Here is a 22,194-nt window from a genome sequence, read left to right on the forward strand (position 1 = left end):
GTGTTTCTCCTGATCTGGGGAGAGGACCCAGCAGTCTGTTTTCACAAGCTCTTGGGGGTGATTCTGATGCCTCCAGTTAAAAGTATGAGAACCCTTGGCTTGGGGCAATTATGTGAATTTAAATCGAGGACCTCAAAGCAATTTCTTTTTTCAAAGTGGTTCAGAGCCAGTCTTCACAGGGATGATTTACCTTTGCAATATAACTAAGGACACAAGTGATGGCGTTTAAGCAGTGTTAAATTTCAAATAACTAGTTACACCCTGAGACCAATCTGTAGAGCGTTACCTAGTGTGTTCTCCACCTGAGTAACAATCCAGTTTTCCAAACTAAAGTTGCTCACAACATAAAAGCTCTTGAAGTTCCAATGGATGCTAACACGCAGTCTGGTTTTTATTTTAAATATTTTTTATTATGGTTAAGTATGATGCAATTTGCCATCTTTAACCACGTTTCGGTGGCATTACAGATATGTTTTTTAAAGCCAGGAAAGCGTGTCCACCATGATCATCTGTAATGGGGTGTCCGAACGTGCGTCCTCGGCCTGCATCTCTCCATCCTGATGCCCTAGGCAGCCGTGTGGAGCTGGAGAGCTCCTCGGCGGTAGGCGGGACACAGGGCCCCTAGGCTACCGCGGGCCCGGGTGGAGAGCGGAGCGCGCGGCTCGGCGCCCCAGGCGGTCCGGCCGCGGTGCAGGGACGCGCGGGGCCAGCGAGGGGAGCTGCAGGGTAACTTTTCCCAGGGAAAGCGACCGGTCGTCCCCACCACAAGCCTCTCAGCCTTTTGTTTGTTTTCCTGCCGGAGGCTGGAGAGCGGCCGGATCCCCGCTGCTCACCATGCGCCGGGCGGCCCGCGCCCCTCGCCGGCGCCCCCGGGCGTCCCTGCGCGGACCCCTCGGCCCGTCCTAGCGGGGGTCGCCCTGACAGGCTTCAGCTCCCTGGCCGGCCCCGCGCCTGCCCTCCAAGGAACCGCGCTCCCCGCAGGGGCGGGCCCTCTCCTGTGCCGCGGCGCCGGTAAGTGGGGTCGGGGATGAGGGGCTTCTGCCGGGTGACCTGTCACTCGGGGTGATGGACCCGAGCCGCGAGGGTCCCCACCCCACCCTCTGCGGTGGCCCCACGAGGGAATGGAGGGCGAGAGGGAGGCTCTCGGGTTGTAGTTTTTCTCCGCGGTCCTGTGGGTCTCTCCTTGGTAGAAAAACTCCGAATTTCCTCCGAGTCTGGAAGATTTTGCTGGGTGTTTACCTTTTAGCGTTAAAGGAGGGGAAAGATCCCGGCCGGATTTGAAGCCCCTTCAGTAGAAGGTGGAGGGACTTGCTTTTGGAATTTACCCGACTAGGCCTTTGGCTGTCCCGCAAGGGGTCTGAGCAAATCTTCACACATTTCTGTGCAACCATTTTTCACTGGGTTTCTTTCTGCTCTGATTTCTTTCTTACTAATCTGAGTAGATGTTATGAGAGAGATGTTGAAGGATTTTTCAGAACCGCCGTTTCTTTTGTAATGCACCTTTTAAAGTTTGACAGTAGCATTGAGGGCTTTTACTTTTAAATAAAAAAGTAGCTGAATGCCTTATTTTTCGGAAAAGAGTATTCGTTTCCACTTATAACTAAATAAAGAGCTGCTCTTGCTGAAGCTGGATTATAGAGAGAAAATATCACCCTGAATTTTGCATCCAGGGCTAGATTTCTCTAAGGTATTGGCACTTGTGTTTTTTATTTTAGCCTGGAGCACTTTTTGTACAGTTTGATAGCTATAGTTTTCATTTCTCACATTTTCCAGTGAGTGGGTTTTCAGGATGTGCCTCCAAAATGAATTGTACTATTGCCGAATATAAAATTAAACCGAGTTTTAAATTTGTGTAGTTAACATATAAATTATTAAGAAGAATTTGTGCCTCAACCATATGTTAGCTGTGCTAGAAGTTAATGTATTCATAAATATGCACATTTGAAATAGTTCTGAACAAAGCACTGCAATTTGGTAAAGAATTTGGCCTTCCTGTCTGTTTGAGAACAAGTAATTGTGGGTGTAGAAATAAGAGCCGTGTTGGGATTCTTTATTTAAAATAATATACCACTGCTTGCTCCCTAAGGTCCAGCCCTCTGCATTGACCCTGCCTGTCCATTTTGCCTTGTCCCCTTCTCCAAAGTTAAAACTAATGGCTGGGCAGGAATGGGCAGCCACATTTCTAAGTGAGACCAATTTAATTTCAGATGATGGAAGGATGTGTTGGAGAGTTGATGGAGCCTGTCTGAGTGGGCAGAGGTCTGTCCTAGCCAAGGGAACTCAATATTTAGTCACAGAGAAATGGTTTTTCTCACTGAGACTTCTTACCTATATTCTGTGTGTAAAGAAGCTAAAAAAAACAGCCTTTGGGGGTTTTATTTGTTGACTATTGCACATCATCAAAGCTCTTTTTTCTATTCCCGTTGTTTTCTTCTCATTGTTTTTTGAGGTTCCTAGTAATGGTGGAAATCCTGTCAGTCTTGAACGTTTGGAATTATCTTTAGCCATCTTTTCCTTCATTTCCTTCATCCTTTCTGTCAATGAGTCATCAAGACCTTTGACCTGTGGTTTATATAGAACCCTTCCTCCATATTCTAATCCAGAGCCTCACCCTTCCTCCTCAGCAGATTGGGGCAGCCTCCCTAGCTGGCTCAGTAAAGTAAAACTAAGAGTCACTTGACTCTTTGCAACCCCATACTGGAGTGGGTAGGCTTTCCCGTCTCCACAGGATCTTCCCAACCCAGGGATTGAACCCACATCTCCCACATTGCAGGCAGCGGAGCCACAAGGGAAGCCCAGCTCTTATAAGTCCTCATTAAATGTTTGCTGAGTGAGTGGATGGATAGGTGGGTGGATGGATAAATGAGTGAATGAATGAGTGAGACACACCACCCCCTTTCTGGTCTCTTCAGCTTCTTGTCCATCTAGTCTCTTAAAACTATCACTTCCTCATGTCTCTCCTTGCCTTGCAACCCTCAGGTTCTCTCCCTTCTCAACTATCCCAAGTCTAAAATAATTTGCCTGATTTTTTGAAGCCTTTCATAACCAGGCCTCACCCTTCCCATCTAAGTCTGATTTTCAGGTCAGCATACATCTTTGCACTCTGTGGGCGTAGTCTTCTCACTGGCCTGTTCTACTAAAGGGGGCCAGAGTAGTCCCTGCTTAGATCACTGGCCTAGAAACCCCCACACTTCTCCCCTCTCTCCTGTGCTAATCTTACCCTTCTTCGGGGAAAGAACCTAAGTCTTCACTTCTTTTATAACATCTTCTCTGTTCATTTCTCTAGCAAGTTTCCAGATATTTGTTTGTTAGGCCTTTGTTATTTTGACTGTATTGATCTCTAATTGATTTAGGTTATTTTAAGCCTCTTTAGGGTTAGTTTTAGTTTAGTCACTCAGTCGTGTCCGACTCTTTGCGACCCCATGGACTGTAGCCTATCAGGCTCCTCCGTCCATGGGATTTTCCAGGCAAGAATACTGGAGTGGGTTGCCATTGCCTTCTGCAGAGGATCTTCCCGACCCAGGGATCGAATCCAGGTCTCCCACGTTGTAGGCAGATGCTTTACCATCTGAGCCACCAGGGAAGTCTCTTTAGGGTTGGAGTGGTATTTTTCTGCATGGTAAGGTGGGGTTGTGGGCTTTGAACGCAAGCAGAATTGAGATTGGGGCTCATCCTCTGTACTCGTGTGGCCTTATGGATTCTTCAAGCATTAGGTTGCATGTTCATGCTCAGTTGCTAAGTTGTGTTGGACTCTTTGTGACTCCATGGGCTGTAGCCCTCCAGGCTCCCCTGTCCCTGGGATTTTCCTGGCAAGAATACAGGAGCAGGTTGCCATTTCCTCCTCCAGGGGATCTTCTGGACACAGGGATCAAACCCGGGTCTCGTACATCTCCTGCTTTGGCAGGCAGACTCTTTATCACTGAGCTACCTGGGAAGCCAGTCGTCATATGTAAGATAGGGGAGCTGCCTCCCCATCTGGCTGCAGTGTGGAGATGGTCTAGGTATCTGAACACTTCCTGGAACACACCTGACAAAAAATCTGCTCATCCCTCCACAGTGACTGGAAGAGCCCTGAACAGGTAGCAGATATTTGGTAGATGTTTGTCAACTGACTTGGAGTCAAGTCATGGCTCGGCTTGGAGGCCTCGATGATGACAACCATGTAGAATCCTCAGTAAGTGTTATCCTGCCCTTACTTAAAATGGCTTGAGCTTAGGTTATTCCTGGCTACAGCTCTGTTTCTGGGATCTGCTGCTGTTTTTCCATGTGAACCTTGCCAGGAACAAGGACGCCTTTAAATTTTTTCTTCTTTTTCACTGCTTCTTTGCAGCAAGCTCCTCCATTTCATTTTGCAGGATCTTGCTGAGTTGGAGTTGTACATAGCGTTTCTGTCTTTCTGATCGTGGGGGTATGTGTGAGTGTGTGTATTTATGGAAGGGCAAGTTGCCTAGCGGTTTCTGGGCAGAATTTTGGGCACAGTGACCTTTCTGTGCATGTTGATCTGTCAGCCTGTGGATAGGGTCTTACTTAACCATAAATTGTTTCATCAGCTCTCTTGGATGACCATGGCCTTCTGAGAAAGGCCTGTAACTAGAGCATCAGAAACCTCCTATCTGTGGACCTCAGTGTTTGTGGTTTCTGTGGGTGACTGGGAAAATGTACAAAGAGAGATGTGTGCCAGGTGACTTACACAGTGTAACTGGGTTCTAGACTGACTGTGCTTACCTTGAAACAGTTTTAACATCTTTATGTGTACAGAGTGTTTGAGAAAATTACCTGGTGAAAACAATTTACTGAAGCAAATCAAATTTAAGGGGCAAATTACATTGAAATGCTGTTATGGCAGGTAGAAATCAGAAACACCTTTACTGGTAGCCAAGAAGTAGAAGCAGCAGCAGAGAGTCCTTTCGAGATGGTAACCAAGGCTGATGTAAAATTCACACTCACTGTCTCTGCTCTTCGTGAGGTGCTGTCCGATGCTAGGAAAATTCTGCTGCTTACTAGAATCCAAGGGAAATACTCAGTCCAAGCAGAGAGCTTCCTTTCTTGATTCCTTGCAAGGAAACAAGCATCCTTGCGCATTAAGTACCTGGCTCGCTGTGATTTGAAAGTTGAAACTTTCATAGAAAGGGCGCCTGGATTTGAACTCATGTGTGCAGCTGGCTTCAGATCCTGGGAGCCCTGACTTGTAAAGCCAACTCAGAGTTTGAAAAAAAAACACATCTTTGGAGAGCTGTCACTTTTTTTGTATGTCATTTCAGGGTTAGTAGCCTTCCTATCTGGAGAAGGCAATGGCAACCCACTCCAGTACTCTTCCCTGGAAAATCCCATGGACAGAGGAGTCTGGAAGGCTGCAGTCCATGGGGTCACTGAGGGTTGGACATGACTGAGCGACTTCACTTTCACTTTTCACTTTCATGCATTGGAGAAGGAAATGGCAACCCACTCCAGTATTCTTGCCTGGAGAATCCCAGGGACGGGGAGCCTGGTGGGCTGCCGTCTATGGGGTCGCACAGAGTCAGACACGACTGAAGTGACTTTTCAGCAGTAGCAGCAGCAGCCTTCCTATCGGAGAAGGCAATAGCAACCCACTCCAGTACTCTTCCGTGGGAAATCCCATGGATGGAGGAGCCTGGTAGGCCTCAGTCCATGGGGTCGTACAGAGTCGAACACTACTGACGTGACTTAGCAGCAGCAGGAGCCTTCCTATACTTTTTACAAAAGAGGAAGTGGGCATTTTTAATCGCCTATGGAAACAGTGTCCGAGTGTCCTCCTGGACACCCTTTGCTTTGAAAGTGAATTTATTAATGATCGATTTAACTCACAAAAGTGAGTGAGGAAACAGTAAGCCATATATACATATTACCTTGGCTGTTAAAAAGCACATGTTTTCCTAAATTGTTGTGAAACTTTTGAGAAGGATTCATAATTTTTATGCCCTGGTCTCTACAGAGCTGTTCAGTTTTGCAAAGTATATATGAGGGATGGCAGCAGAAGTGGGGTTGATGGTATAGGAAAATTGTGTTAAGTCGCTTCAGTCGTCTCCAACTCTTTGAGAGCCAGCTCTTCGAGACTCTTATGGACTGTAGCCCACCAGGCTCCTCTGTCCATAGGACTCTCCAGGCAAGAATACTGGAGTGCGTTGCCATTTCCTCCTCCAGGGAATCTTCCTGACCCAGGGATTGAATCCGCATCTCTTACATTTCCTGCAGGGGCTGGAGGGTTCTTTACCACTGTGACCTGTGCTTGGTCAGTCATTGTGTCCGACTCTTTGCGACCCCATGAATTGTACACCTCCAGGTTCCTCTGTCTATGGGGATTTTCCAGGCAAGAATACTGGAGTGGGTTGCCATGCCCTCCTCCAGGGGATCTTCCCGACCCAGGGATCAAACCAGGTCTCCCACATTGCAGGCAGATTCTTTACCATCTGAGCCACCAGGGAAACCACTAGCACCCCCAAGTTTACAACAGTCAGAATGACCCTTTACAAACCCGTAAGTTACTCATTCATTCATTAATCCATTCAACACATCATTATTATGAGCACCTATTCAGGCCAACTGGATGCCAGGTATCTATCTGGGTGCTAGGAGTACAGTTGTGAAAGGAACAAAACCTCTGCCCTTAGGGAGCTTATATTCCCAAGATACACACAGTCTGTATATGTAACCCTGTGACTCAGGGGTAAACGCGGGTTATGCAGAAAAGGCTCAAGTGCGTCTGCCTCCTTGCAGGGTTTCCCTGTGTTTAAAGGGTCCACACACCATGCCTTGCATGTCCTGCCTGCTGCCTGTTTTTGAAAACAGACTTGTGCTGGATGCAGCCATCCCCATTAGTTTGCGTGTCATCTGTGATGGCTTTTGTGCTACAGCAGAGGACTTGAGTAGTTGTGACAGAGACATGTCACCCTCACAGCCCAACGTGTTTACTGGCCCTTCACAGAAAACATTTGCGGACCACTGCTCTGTTTTATTTTTATGTTAAGCATTTTCTTCCTTAACACGTGTCATTCATTTGTTTTGTTATTATGCATGATTGTGAAGCATCTTAATGTTGCATGAGCTCTGCTGTGATTTAAACGTGCTGTGATATTTGAGTAGAGCTTGAATATGAGACATGTTATGACTCCCTCCCTCATCTTCACCTCAACCTTTCTTGCCCAGCCTTAGAACAGAGGGTGGTCAACAAGTGAGCAGCTGAGGCCCAGACCACGACCACCGCCTCCCTGAAGCTGGGAGACTGTCACCCAGGCTCATACACAATTTCCCATTAGTCAGGGGCAAGTTATTCTTCCTCTGGGTCTTCAATATTTCCTTTCTCTTTGGTTCTTCACAGCCCACAACCTGCATAGAATGAAGGTTCCTATTGTTGTTCAGTTGCTAAGTCATGTTCGACTCTTTGCAACCCTATGGACTACATCACACCAGGCTCCTTTTTCTTTGACTGTCTTCCAGAGTTTGCTTAGATTCATGTCCATTGAGTAGGTGATGCCATCCAACCATCCCATCCTCTGTCGCCCTCTTCTCCTTTTGCCTTCAGTCTTCCCCAGCATCAGGGTCTTTTCCAATGAGTTGGCTCTTTGCATCAGGTGGTCAAAGTATTGGAGCTTCTATGGGTCCTAGTCTAGAAATAATCTACAAGCAGTGGAAGACTTTCCTTTGGGATCAACGCATCTGGCCCTTTGCAGGAGAAGTGATAGAAGGTTCTAGAACTTTCTCCGGGGACCCAAGACCTGGTGTGTGAGTTCTTCTCTCAGGAGCTCAGGTTGAAGGAGGAAAGGGAGGTCAGGGTATGAAACAGCCTCTGTGGAACAGCAGAGGGCAACCCAGGTAACGGTTTGCTTCTTCCATCCTTCCAGTTAAAGGCAGTGTGTGCATGATTGGGTGCTCAATCGTGTCTGACTTCTGCGACCTCATGGACTGTAGCCCAAAAAGCTTCTCTGTCCATGGGATTTTCCAGGCAAGAACTGGAGCAGGTTCCCATTTCCTTCTCCAGGGGATCTTCCCAGCCCAGAGATCGAACCCACATCTCCTGCACTGTAGGTGGATTCTTTACCACTGAGCCACCAGGGAGGCTCAAGACAGTACCCGGAAGCATCTCTAATATGCTCCTTGGCACAGAAATGGCACAGCAAGACCCACAATAAAGAAGACTCTTTTGGCCGTGTAGCTGCTGCCCCCAGTACAGAAAAAAGCACTAGTCCAAGAGGCAAAATACCCAAAGGACATTTTTGCTGAAATATATATGGGGAGCAGAATTAGGTCCCAGGGGAAAAAAAAGGAAATAGATGTACTACTTTTAGTACCCTTTTAAAAGAAGTGTAACAGTATTAACTTTACTCTTGTAAAGGAACCTAGGCTTCATGCCACTTGAGGTGGTAAAACGGAACTCAGAGTTTCCAGGAGAAGGGCCCTTGAGTTATTCTGCACATGTTCCAGTTTTCCTGTGAGGACAGGTGAAAGCAGTGGCATCTTTTCAGTGGAAAACAATCAAGGCTCAGAGAGAAGAGCATGCCATACAAGTCTGAATGGGAGAAGAGGGGCTGGTAAACTGCAATTTCCAAGATGCCCACTTGTGCATATAGTTTGCTGCCTCCTATCTTTAAAAAATGAGTAATTGTGTCATTTACTCAGTGGCTCTCAAGTTTTCAAAAATAAAGAGTGGACCATCCTGTGTCCAGACGGTTTCCCAGGCTGGGGATGAGCAGGGCACCTGGCATGCACTGCTGGCCATGAGCAGGTGGAGTGTCCTTCTGAGGATGGAACCAGCAGTGAGGGGCAATTGGGACAGACTGCAGGGAAGTTTCCCCAAAGTCACCTAGCCCCCAAATCCATAGCATTCATTTCAAAGTTTGACTGGAACCCTTTGAAATCAAAATATAGCTGTATCACTCTGTGAGTTGGGTACAGCCTAGCCCAGAGGCCACAGGCCTGATCTGACTACCCTGCAGGGGCTTTGCTGTGATTCTCTGTGACCCAGTAATTCCAGCACTGTGATGAGAGGTCTCAGGCAGCCTGCCTACTTTAATCTTCCTGCTGCTACTGCTGCCAAGTCGCTTCAGTCGTGTCCGACTCTGTGCGACCCCATAGACGGCAACTCACCAGGCTCCCCCATCCCTGGGATTCTCCAAGCAAGAATAGTGGAGTGGGTTGCCATTTCCTTCTCCAATGCATGAAAGTGAAAAGCGAAAGTGAAGTTGCTCAGTCGTGCCCGACTCTTTGCGACCCCGTGGACTGCAGCCCACCAGGCTCCTTTGCCCATGGGATTCTCCAGGCAAGAGCACTGGAGTGGGTTGCCATTGCCTTCTCCAATCTTTCTGCAGTATTTACTATTCTCCTGTCTCAGAACTTCAGAACATTGCTGCTCAGGGCAGACCCTCTGGTTGCCATGACTTTGCACATGAAGAAATAGAAGCACTGTGTTTTGAGGTACTTATCAAGGGTGGTATAAGACATACCTAGCAACAATTGAAATTCATATTCTGACCATTCAAACCATGAGAACCTGCTGGTGAAAGCAAATCAGGAAGTGTCAGAACAGAGATGAAGGAAGTATGGTGAGTGTCTGGGGTGGGGTTGTGTGTTACTGACCACTGAGGAGGTGGGGGACAGGGTGCTGTGACCTCTCGTGGAGCTGTTGGCTGTGTCTGTGTGGGTTGGGACAGGAGGCCCTGAGGAGGTGATATAAACAGTCCACCTGCAATGCAGAAGACTCAGTAGACGTGAGTTCGATCCCTGGGTCGGGAAGATCCTCTGGAGGAGGAAATGACAATCCGCTGCAGCATTCTCGCCTGGAGAATCCCATGGACAGAGGAGCCTGGCAGGCTACAGTCCATGCGGTCTCAGAGTCAGACGTAACTGAGCTACTTACTGAGCATGAACATCTCAAATTTCATTCATGTCATAGCATATGACAGGAGTCTCAGGACTCGGAGGGGGAGAAGGAGTAGATTTGGAGCTTTGGGGTCTGGCTGAGGCAGTGGGACTCTTGTCCCGCTCTGGATGGGCGATGACATGGGGTCCCTCTGGGGAATCATCTGCCCTTCGCTAGCTTTTGTGCGTGTGATTAGAAAGGTGGAAACGTCGATCCTTTTTTTTTTCCTCCTAGTCAAGTGCTAGCTTGATTCCTGACCCAGAGAGTCACAGAACCACAGAGCATTAGAGCAGGAAACAACCTCACTTCATCAAGTCTGTCTTCCTAACTTCACGGAAATTAACCCGAGGACCGAGAGATGCTCTGAGGCACAGGGGGTCTGAGCCAGGTGGAAACTGGAACTCGGTCCCTCTTTGTCCACAATCAGTTACTTCTGCTATAAGCAGTGGGTGCTGGCAAGATCCCCGCTGGGTCCGCCGAAGCTTGATTGTAGAATGGGGCCAACTGGAGCATGGCCACATCAGTGGTTTCCGTATTTGAACTTTGAGCTACAAAGTACGCCTTTTAATTCCTCTCGTTTTCAGATCCTCAAAAGATTTCATGACCTTTGGATCTTTTGCAATCGCTCCCTTGAGTTTAGTGCAGTCGGCCTGGGTTCCTGTCTCAATGCCATCGCTGATTAGTTGCATAACCTTGAACAAGTAGCTGTGTCTCCAGTTCCTTATCTGTAAAATAGGGCAATAATAATAGTACCTACCTGCCACCATTGTGAGGACTGAATAGATTATATACAAAGCACTTATCATACTACTGTATATATAGTAAGTTCTAGAATTATTATTACCACCCTTTTGGCTTATTTGTAGATGTGATTAAATTATTTGAGATGGGGAGATAAACCTCGGTTAACTGAGTGGGTGAGTGTGTGTGCTTAGTCGCTTCAGTCATGTCCGACTCTTTGCAACCCTATGGACTGTAGCCCGCCAGGCTCCTCTGACTGTGGGATTCTCCAGGCAAAAATACTGTGGAGTGGGTTGCCAAGCCCTCCTCCAGGGGACCTTCCTGACTCAGGGATCGAACCCGCCTCTCCTGTGTCTCCTGCACTGGCAGGCAGATTCGGTACCACTGAGCCACCGAAGAAGCCCTATCAGAGTGAACCCTAACTGCAAACACTAGTCTTCATAAGTGGAGAGGGCAATGGTGCCCCACTCCAGGACTCTTGCCTGGAGAATCTCCTGGACGGAGGACCTGTCAGGCTGCAGTCCATGGGATTCGCTGAGGGTCGAACACAACTGAGTGACTTCACTTTCACTTTTCACTTTCATGCATTGGAGAAGGAAATGGCAACCCACTCCAGTGCTCTTGCCTGGAAAATCCCATGGACAGAGGAGCCTGGTAGGCTGCAGCCCATGGGGTCGTGAAGAGTCAAACACGACTGAGCGACTTCACTTTCACTTTTCACTTTCATGCATTGAAGAAGCAAATGGCACCCCACTCCAGTATTCTTGCCTGGAAAATCCCATGGGCGGAGGACCTGTCAGGCTGCAGCCCATGGGATTCGCTGAGGGTCGGACACGACTGAGCGACTTCCCTTTCACTTTTCACTTTCGTGCATTGGAGAAGGAAATGGCAACCCACTCCAGTGTTCTTGCCTGGAGGATCCCAGGGACGGGGGAGCCTGGTGGGCTGCCGTCTTTGGAGTTGCACAGAGTCGGATATGACTGAAGCAACTCAGCAGCAGCAGCAGCAGTCTTCATAAGAGAGAAAAGGGAGATTTGACACAGAGAGTGAAGGTAGTGCGGCCACAGAGGCAGGGATTGGGATGATGTGGCCATGCACTGAGGAGCACCGGCAGCCACCAGTTGCTGGAAGAGACAACAAATGAATTCCTCCATGAGCCTCTGGAGAAAGTTCCAATACCTTGACCTCAGTCCAGTGATCGTGGTTGCAAGCTTTGGCCTCCAGAAACGTGAGAGAATACACTTCTGATGTTTTAAGTCACCAAATTTATGGTAATTTGTGAACAGCCGCTGTGGGAAACTAACGTCATTGGTAAGGAAAATTTTTAAAAATTGGTTTTTGTCAGTGATGCATGGATCAGTAACTGACATGTCCTTGACAAGAGAAATGAGCCATTATTTAGAAATCAGTGGCCCTGCGCCTTCCTTGAGGTTCCTGGCCAGTGGTCCACATGGTGACTTCTTCCTTGTGCAGCTGTAGCACCGTGGTCGTCTCCACCCCACCAGGAACTTATCCCAGCTGCCGTGCCCCGGTCACTGTACGCGTTCCACAGGAATGCTTTCATTTGTCCTTGATGGAATACCTGATGGTGGCTTCAGCACCCAGACTTTTGATTAGGTCATAGAACAAGAAATGTAAAGCAGATATTTTCAGGGATCATGCAGTAGCCCAGTGGTGTCGTCCAGGACTCAGCTTCTTTCTTTGCATCCATCCTCAGCAGTTGGGATTCTCATCTTGAGAGCTGGCATCTCATCGTCACCAGAAGACTCTCAGCTCTAAACATCACAGCTTTATACAACCATGTTCAAGGCAGAAACACAGGGCAACCTCTTGGTCAACTGTCTCTGCTGCTGCTGCTGCTTAGTCGCTTCAGTCATGTCCAACTCTGTGCGACTCCGTGGACTGTAACCCACCAGGCTCCTCTGTCCATCGGGATTCTCCAGGCAAGGATACTGGAGTGGGTTGCCATGCCCTCCTCCAGGGGATCTTCCTGACCCAGGGATCAAACCCGGGTCTAAAGCAGATTCTTTACCGCTGAGCCGCCAGGGAAGCCCCAACTGTGTCTATCAGGGAGCAGACTCCCCCTCAGAAGACTTTCTCTTCCCTCGCCGGCTCACTTTTCCCTTCCCATCGTCCCACTCCTAAACAGCCTTCAGTAGGAAGTGGAATTGCTTGGCTTGGCTTCGACTGATCCTAGTTCATGCCTTGAGGCTGTAGTAGGGGGCTGCCATCCCTGCTTATACTGAATCTTGAATAAAATCAGAGCTCTATAAATTACGCAGCAAGAGGAGCATGGCTGTCGGGTGTTGGCGTCTCATACGGTCCTTCTTTCTCCTAGCGTGTTGTCCATCAGTGGCAGTGAGTTTTTGTCGTTTCCTTTCAGAGCATAACGTGAGTCATTACATTCAGGCCACCACAAAAATGATGAACAACTGAACAATACTGATCTCAAATGTCATTAACCACTTCTTGCTAGGTTATGTTCAGAATTGACTGTGGTCAAGTGATACTTTTTGTCTAATGTTAATTTGCATAATGCCACTTCTTTTTTTTTTTTAGGATAGGAAATAATTTACTAGAGCATAGACAACTCAGATAGCTGTCATGGTTCTGTCCTCTGGATTCATATATAATGCAACTAATCCTTCTCTCCAGTACCCCTCTGTATACTTGAAATAATCAACATGGCTTCCTAAGTCTCCTTTTCTTCTGTTTTTTCAGCTACTCTTCTTATGCTTTCATTTAGACCCTTAGTATGTTCTTTAATATCTTTCTTGAGGTTTGTCATCCAGAGTTGAACAGTATTTCAGGTGTATGTTCAGACTGTCAACACGTCCCTTATTCTGGACCCACAACTGCCATGTTGCAAAATTCCAGTGGACACCATTCATGTAGTGCTCTATGATACCCCAGAGTTTTGCAATATATTAGCCTTGTCTGAATGCTGTCCTCCTAATAAGAACTCCAATAAGACACTATCTTTGGGGGAAAAAAATAGGGCAGCCTAAGAGCATCTCCAGTGAGAGGTTTTGTACACACTTCAAATTCAACAGCATAGAAAATAGATCCCATAGTATCTCCTACTCTAACTTTCATCCTGTCCAGTACCTTTGTTCAGACCTTCCACATAGTTCATCTAACTATTGCAGTACTCTCAAACTTGTCTGTCTGCCTCAAGTCTCTCTATTCTAACATCAGTTTGAATAGTCAAGGGGGGTCTTCCTCATGTGATTTCCCTGCTTAAAAACCCCAGAGAGTTCCCCTGTGGCAGGGTAAAGACCAAATTCCTGCATGACAAATATACCTTTTCTCTAGACCCCACTCAAAGTAGCCTGCATTTCCTTACTGCCCTCCGTGGCATTTATGCCCTAGCCTTGTACTTCACAGTTGGGTTGCACATTGGAATCCCCTGGAGGGCTTTCTAAACTACCAGAACTCAGCCCCTACCCTTGACCTTCTCTTAGAAATGGGACTTGGGCATCAATATCTGTTAAAAATTTCCCAAGTGATTCTACAGTTTACACAGGGTAGGAACGACTAGGCATTTGCCCCCTTGTGAGCATGCCAAGCTCTAATACCCACTAACCTTTGGCAGAGTTTTTTTTCCCATCTGTAATTCCTTTCTCTCCCTTTTCTGTATAATAAAACTTCGCTCATTCTTCAAACCTCAATACTGCTTTTGCTCTGAAGGGTTGTCAGATCTCTCCCTCCTCCCAAGAATTGGCTGCTCTCTCTACTGTGGGCTCAGAGTGTTTCCAGCAACTTCCACGTACGTGACAGTTGTGAGTCATTTAAAGGAAGGACCTTCCCTTATCCATAATATACCCCAGAAGCCTTGCATAGTGCTTGACATCTCGGTATGAATAAAATTAGACTCTGTCAACCTGACTTCAGTGCCCGAAGAGACTCTAGTCGGATCCATTTTACAACAGTATGTGATTACTCGAAATAAAATTAAAAAGCAACTGCTATGGTGTGTTGAGGGTCAAATCTTGCCAGAGTAATTGAGTTTTGTTCTATGATAATGTGACTGATGGTAGCAAGGAGGAATCATAGGGGGACTGTATACTGAATGACCCACTCTATCATGATTTTGATAAAGCTCTTAATTTTTTCCAGAGAGCTTTCTCAACGGTAATCTAGGAAGACATGTTCCCAATTATACAATTGTAGTTGATGAGGAAGTAACTATCAAAGAAAGGCTTCTATGATTAATAATAGATATGAATTATTATTATTATAGTATAATGCCCATTGTCCCCCCCCCCCAAAAAAAAAAGGAAAGCCCACATGCTACTGGAATGTAGATCGTTATTAAATTTTGGTCACCATAGTTCATCAAGGAGATGGAAAACTGTGTGAGGATTCAGAGATGAATGCAAAGATAATTAAAGGAGTGGAAAAATGGGTCCTATGAGGAAAGGTTGTGTAATTACAGCAAGAGGAGACTGAGAGGTACACATCTGATTACTAATTTGATGATCATACACATTTTCATGACATAGTTTTTTTTTATGTCCCCAAAATTGCAGCATGAAGAAATTAGAATAGTCAAGTTTAAGTTGGACATTAAGAAGAATATTCTAACTAACTGGATTACTAAATGCAAATCTGATCGTGTTATTTTCTTGTTAAAAAAAATGGTTTCCCACTGTTCTAGGTCAAAGGCTACTTTAAAAAAAAAAAAAGCATGTAATTTATTAGTTAGCTGATTTTTGACAGATCAAAGTTCCAGTGATTTTCTTTTTTTTTAAGGAAGATGACATACAACAATGGTTTGGGAATTTTAACTTGGAAAATGAAATTATGAATCATGCAAAAACCATATTGTCGTATCAAAAATGTTGTCTAGTCTCTAAGTCATCTCTGACTCTTTGTGACCCCGTGGACTGTAGCCTGCCAGTCTTGTCTGTCCATGGGATTCTCCAGGAACTGAACTAGAATCTCATGTGTCTCCTGCTTTGACAGGCAGACTCTTTACCCCTGAGCCACCTGGGAAACCCCATATAAAAAATAGATGGAGATAAATATAAACAAGAAGGAAAAACACAGAGCCCCAAATTGCTTATGTTGTGGCCCAAATGCTGTTTCTATGTTGAGACACAGCTTGAATCCAAAATAGTCCATAGTGCACTAATCGTGAAGTGGAGAAGCCATGACGTATGATGTGTTCTGTCTTACAAACAAGTTCACATTAGGTTTTATTAAGTAAATCTACATTAAAATATTTTAGGCCAAAAAAAATGCTTAAGATACATATTTTCTTTTTAAAGATTTCATTCCTCTACCATTTTGAGAATTTTTTTCAACTTTTAGTCTGTAATAATTCAAACATACTACACAGTTGCTGGAACAGTACAAAGAATACCTAGACACCTTTTCCCTGATTCACCTTAAGTGATATCATACAGTCTTTATCTTTCTCGGACTTGTTTCACCTGATTTTATGTCCCCTGTTTCTCCCCAAACATTCATCGACCAATATTTGCATCCATCTGTGAATCTTGTCTGTAACAAATTGTGAAGTTTGCTAATAGTGAATTTCTTAATTCCCTCTTTCCTTCTACATTTATTGATTGGAATTCTTTTGGAAGAAGAAGTTGCATTGACTGGATTTAGTTGCAGAATGTCACGTACTTCTAACCATTCTTTTCTGATCTTTTGAATTTTCAGATTATTAGTTTGACAGATGTATTTTTAATGCCTTTAGCATTCTAATTTAAAGTATTTACATTTTATTATTAAAGGCATTGCAATCACATAAGTTATGTACTACGTTTTCTTCATTATAGGCAGACTGAATGACACTTAGTTTTATAAATGAACAAATCAATGACTTATCTTTTTAAAAAAACACAAATGAATGACTTTAAAAGAGACACACCCAGCATGCAGGCCTTAAAAAAATTACTAGTTCTTTGTTCAGCTTCCAAACGTCTAGTAATAAAAATATTAAAATACTATCTTTGCCTAGCCACAAACAGTTCATGGGGCACATGTAAGTTCTATACCAGGAGAACCTTAATTTAAGCATTTCTTGGCTTTTGTGTGTTTACATTGTTAATTGTAGCTGAATTACACAGAACACAGCATATTTAGCATGGAGTTTTGTAGTTCAGCAATTTCCATCGGCTGTAGTTACCATGTAGTATTTGCCTACAGTGGTTAGTCAGCAGAAAGGTATTAAATTGCAGCTGATTAATTTCTGAGTCAGTGGTGAAATCACTTTCCAAGAATTCTATCTCTTGTTTTATAAAAAATTAGAAAAGAGCATTATTTAGACCAGAAGTGGACAAACATATTTTTGTAAAGGGCACAGTAATACGTCCCTTAGGCTTTGTGGACTATGCAGTCCATGTCACATGCTACTTGGCTGTGTAGCATGAAAACAGCTGCCAATAATATGCAGTGGGCATGACTGTGTGCCAATAAAACTGTATTTACAAATAACGGATGGTGAGCTGGGGGGTTACAGCCGGCTCCTGATTTAGACAGACTCAGAAATGTCCATTAACATTTATCCTTGTCTCTTACCATTCTCCACAGGCAGAAGACTCATCTTGGAAAATATGTATTTGGAAGATAGTCACGTTCTATTGAATACCTTGTGCTGGTGCTGCCATAGAAAAATCTGGTTACACTCTGGGGAGGTCGGCTGCGGCTGCAGGACTGATCCACCTCGGCCCTGAGATGAGTGTCCGGCCTGAGCGGGCACACCATGAATAGATACACAACCATCAAGCAACTCGGGGATGGAACCTATGGTTCCGTCCTGCTGGGAAGAAGCATCGAGTCTGGGGAACTGATTGCTATTAAAAAGTGAGTTTTATCCTTCATACTTGAGGTTCTTACCCCAGATGTCTGTTCTTAGATTCCCTGCTCCCTGCCCTGGTTTCTTGGAATTAACTTCCCAGTAAACTCCCTGCATCCAAGTCCTTGCCTCAGACTGTGCTTTCAAAGAACCCAAACTAGGAGCTTTTAATCTCTTCCTGTCAGTTGTAGGATCAAACCCCCAGTTTTACAAATCTGCCCTTTCCTGTTTTCCTTGGTGCATCTCCTCCCACTAACCACTTTGTCTGCTTCATCCCAGCCACTCTGGCCTTTGGCTTCTTGAACTCAGCAGATCCCTTTCTGCCCTGTGCCTTCCTATGCAATTCCCTACTCCACGCACCAACTGGGCCAAATTCCCCTGATCCTTCAGGTCTCGGTTTAATACCACTTCCCTGGACAACTGTTCCCTGATACCTTAGACAAGGTTAGGTCGCTTTGGGACCCAGTTTCACGATGCCCTGACCCTCTCCTCCATAGCACTCAACACAGACGATGGTCGATCACCTGCCTTCCTGCTCCGAGGTCGGTGCCATGAGGAATGTCTGTCTAGTTCCTGGGCCTCTGCCACGTAGCAGGGGCTAAAAAAATACCTAGGGCATGAATAAAGGGACTGGTCACTGAACTGAGGAGCAATGTGACATTGGGGACAGACTTGTCAGAGTGAGAAGGAGAGATGAGAGTTGGTCTTTCAGTAGCCAGCGATGAGACCTTGGGGAAATGGCATAACTTCTCTGTTTCTTCCCATCCCATCTGTCTCGTGGGGCTGCCATAAGATTCAAATGAGAGGATGTGGTTGAAGTGCTGTGAAAGCGGGAACCCTTAGCTTTCTGGCCAGCTCACCGGGCTCTCTGTCTCTCTCCTCAGGCTCTGGGCCAGGGGTTGGCACACTTTTCCTGCAAAGGGCCAAGCAGTAAATATTTTGGGTTTTGTAGGCCATACGTCTCCATCACAGCCCAGCTCTGCTGTCCTGGTGGGAAGGCAGCCACAGATCATATAGAAGCAAACGGGTGTGATTGTGTTCCAGCAAAACTTCATTTGTGGAAACTGAAGCTTGAATTTCAGATCACTTTCACATGTCATGATTTACTATTTTTCTTCTGTTTTCTACAACCATTTAGAAACATCGGTGAGGGACTTCCCTGGTGGGTGAGTGGCTAAGACTCCCTGCTCCCAATGCAAGTTCAATCCCTGGTCAGGGAACTAGGTCCCACATTCCACAGTGAAGAGTGAAGGTCCCATGTGCAGCAACTAAGACCCAAATAAATACATATTTTTACAATAAAATAAAACAAAAGATGAGTGCCCTTCTTGTCTTGTGGGCTATATCAAATTAGATGGTCGGGGGGAGCTGGCTCATGGGTCATAGTTTGCCAACCCCTGTACCAGAGGGCCTATCCTTGTGCAGTCCAACATGGCGACAAGTAATCATGTGTTATTTAAATTTAAAATTTAAATTAAGAATTCAGTTTCTGTGTTTAACTAGCCTCACTCCAACTGCTCAGTAGTCACGTGCGTCTAATGGCTCCCATACTGGACAGCACAGAACATTCCCACCAATACAGAAAGTTCGATTGGACAGCTCTGGTCTAGATAAAATAAGCCCATGGAATTTTCCCATGGTCAGCTAATTAGTGACAGAGCAAGACATCAGTCCAGACCTCTTTGCAGTACCCTGTACTAACTCTCCTGGGGAACTTTTCTGCTGCAAAATTGATTGCACTGCCAGGTTTCTAAGTTAAGTGCTGTTTTGGATAGTATACTATTTGGTAGAAATTGGAACCCACTTTAAGCACTGTTCATTAGGTCCAGAATGAAAACTTTTTTTTTTTTTTTTTAAGATAAAGCATAGCCTGTTACTGGGAGTAAGCATGCTGTTTGTTTCTCTCTTCTCTTTTAGAATGAAAAGAAAGTTTTATTCCTGGGAAGAATGCATGAACCTTCGGGAGGTCAAGGTATTTATTAACACACGAGGGAATAATTTACATATGGTTGATTAAAATTGCTTTATACACAGTAGATTTATAGTTGATACAGTTAGAATTGTTTCACTGAAGCTGGAAAAGGAGGCAGATGATAACAATACAGTTAACAGCTAAGAGAAGAAGATTGTGGTATTCTATTAGTGCGTGTACTTTTTGTAAAAGTTTTTTTCGTGTGTATTCATGTACTTTATTTAAATCTTGGTAATAGACTGTTAACCACAGATTTATTCAGCTTTCACTAGTTTCTCACTAATGTCCCTTTTCTTTCAAGTTATGATGAAATGTACATAACATAATATTTTCCTTTTTAAACACTTCTTAAAAGATTTGCACCACTTTGTTTACATAGTAAAAACTAAACAGTATTAGAAAATCTGTCGTACCATCCAGAAATTGAAATATGCAGTAATCATATTGTATAGTCGTCTCTGAGGAAAGCTTTTTTGCACATTTTCCACAAACAAAGCCTGTGCATTAAGGTTAACAGAAACTCAAAGGAAAACGGCAGGTTGCCAGGTAGATAGTCGGAGAAATAGCGGGCACTCTTGGAATGACAAAAGTGTCCCATGCTAGAACCCAGAGGGCTCAGAATAGATTCAGAATTGCATATTTGACCTAAAAATGGTACAGTTCAGTGGCATTAAGTATATACATTATTGTACTGCCATCAGCAGCATCCACCTCCGGGACTCTTGTCATCTTGCAAAGCTGAAACTCTTCATCCATTAAACAAAAATTCCCCATGAATCCCTCCCCCCAGCCTCTGGCCAGCACCATTCTACATTCTGTCTGTGAATTCAACTACACTAGGTCCTTCATATAAGTGCAATCATACAGTATTTGTCTTTTTTGTGACTGGCTTATTTCAGAATGTCTTAGAATGTCTTCAAGATTCATCCCTGTGTCAGGATCTCCTTCCTTTTTAAGGCTGATTAACAGCCCATTGTGTGGATCTGTTATATATTGTTTATCTATTCCTCCATCGATGGACACTGAGACTCCTTTGCCTATTATGAACCTTCCTGTATCTTTAAACTCCTTTCCACTGGCTCCTTGTCTTCCATCCATCAATGTGCCCATTGTTCTCTCTAACCAGACTCAACCCTCCCTCCCCTGGACCTCCCACCCATCCCTCTTCCTGACCTCACTTTCCAGGTTCCCCTTCCGCCATCACTTCCCCCCACCACTGACTTTCCACTTCACTGAATCAGGCCTTCTGCTGAAGCTGCTCTTCTAACAGCCACAAGCTGCTCTCCTAGCTGCCAAGTCCAGGATCATTTTCTCAGGCATTTTCTTGTCTGTGGACCACTTCCTCCTCTCCTCCCCTCCTCTCCCATGTCTGTGGACTCTGCTTTGACCCACCTCTTCTCCTTCTTTCTTGCCTTTCACCAATGGTTGTATGGGTTCACCCTTTAAATAATGATAATTTCTCACACTCTCTTCTCAGCAGTTCTTTTTCCTTTGCTTTGACTTCTCCTCCCAAGGGATTTTATTCACTCCCCTTCCTTCAGCAGCCCCTTCACATCTTTTATCTTACTTATGCGTTTAGATCAGGGGTCAATAAATAGCCTGCTGCCTGTTTTTATTTTAAAAAATCGTTAGGATGCAGCCATGTCCATTTGTTTGCATATTATCAATGGCTGATTTCATGCTACACTGGCCAAGCTGAGTAGTTGCAGTGGGGACTATATATGACCAGGAAAGCCTAAGATATATACTGTCTGTCCCTTGACAGAAAAGTTTGCCGACCCCTGCTTCATATATCCAACTGCTTAGTGGACACGAGTGCCTGAATTTTCTAGATTGTCTGCCTCCCCCAGGGCTCATCATTGCTCCCTCTTCTGTCTTAATTACCATTTACTCCTCCACTCAGAAACCACAGCTCACGGCATGGCCTGTGTGACCCCACTCCCCACACATCTCATCTCCCCAGCACTCAGCTATTCACACACCATCTACCATTTACTGAGTAGCTGTTATGGGCCAGGCAGCACCTTAGGTGCTTTACACACTCGGTCTTATTTCATCCCCACAACCACCTGATGAGGAAAGTCTTAGCATCTTGAGTTTCATGATGACAAGACCTGAGACCCAGAGACTCAGTCATTTGCTGGAGGGAAACACAGCTCTCGGCAGCGAGGCTTGGTCTCAAGCCCAGGGTCTGGCATCCAAGCAGTTCTCTTCCGTCAGACACTGGGTGGCCGCTTGCTCCCTCACCCGACCTCTGAGGGTCTCCCTCCTGACACATTGTTGCCCCCTACCTAGCTTATCTGGGCCTGACTCTTTAAGTGATATGGATGAGACTCACCGACCACTCAAGAGCCTGCAGGTTACTCCTCCCTGAAGCATCTCTGTTGTGCTCCTTCTCTGCCTGATGCAAAGCCAAAACAAGATGCCTTCTTTCTGGAAGTATGTCTCTCGAAAATGAGTCACATGAGGTCCTTCACAAAATTGGTCCTTTTTTTATATTACTTCTTTTTCTGTTAAACTGATAGAGACTTTAATTGGCCCCTGAACCTCACTTAGATGCGAGAGCTGCAGCCACTCTTAGACTTGGACTGGTAATTCACGCTCAAACAAACATCTGGCTAAAAGCAGAAGGTACCCTACTCCTTGCCTGGAAGTCTCTTCTCTCAAAGCTCTAAAACCGACTTCGTCTTCCTCCGAATGAATCTGCCCAGTTCATCCTGCTGCTCGTCCACCAGAGGCCTCAGCCATGGCTGGTGGTGCATTTTAAGCAAAGAGACGGAAAGGCACACTGCAGTC

At 45.4% G+C, this 22,194-nt stretch overlaps 1 protein-coding gene across 2 annotated transcripts in view; it reads left to right on the top strand.

The window, feature by feature from the left end:
• The first annotated feature begins 779 nt into the window (after positions 1-779).
• The window catches only part of CILK1 (ciliogenesis associated kinase 1), a 46,570-nt gene continuing 25,155 nt past the window's right edge, over positions 780-22,194 (top strand). The window contains exons 1-3 of one of the 2 annotated variants that reach the window (XM_040249454.1): positions 780-1,011; positions 17,162-17,434; positions 19,344-19,398. In XM_040249454.1, the coding sequence (XP_040105388.1) occupies positions 17,334-17,434; positions 19,344-19,398 (156 nt within the window). In that variant the 5' untranslated portion in view covers positions 780-1,011; positions 17,162-17,333. The remainder of the gene's footprint in view (positions 1,012-17,161; positions 17,435-19,343; positions 19,399-22,194) is intronic. The other variant, XR_005722702.1, reaches the window with a different exon arrangement.

This window comes from Oryx dammah, unplaced genomic scaffold (assembly GCF_014754425.2).
Source record: "Oryx dammah isolate SB20612 unplaced genomic scaffold, SCBI_Odam_1.1 HiC_scaffold_11, whole genome shotgun sequence".
Lineage (NCBI taxonomy): Eukaryota > Metazoa > Chordata > Mammalia > Artiodactyla > Bovidae > Oryx > Oryx dammah.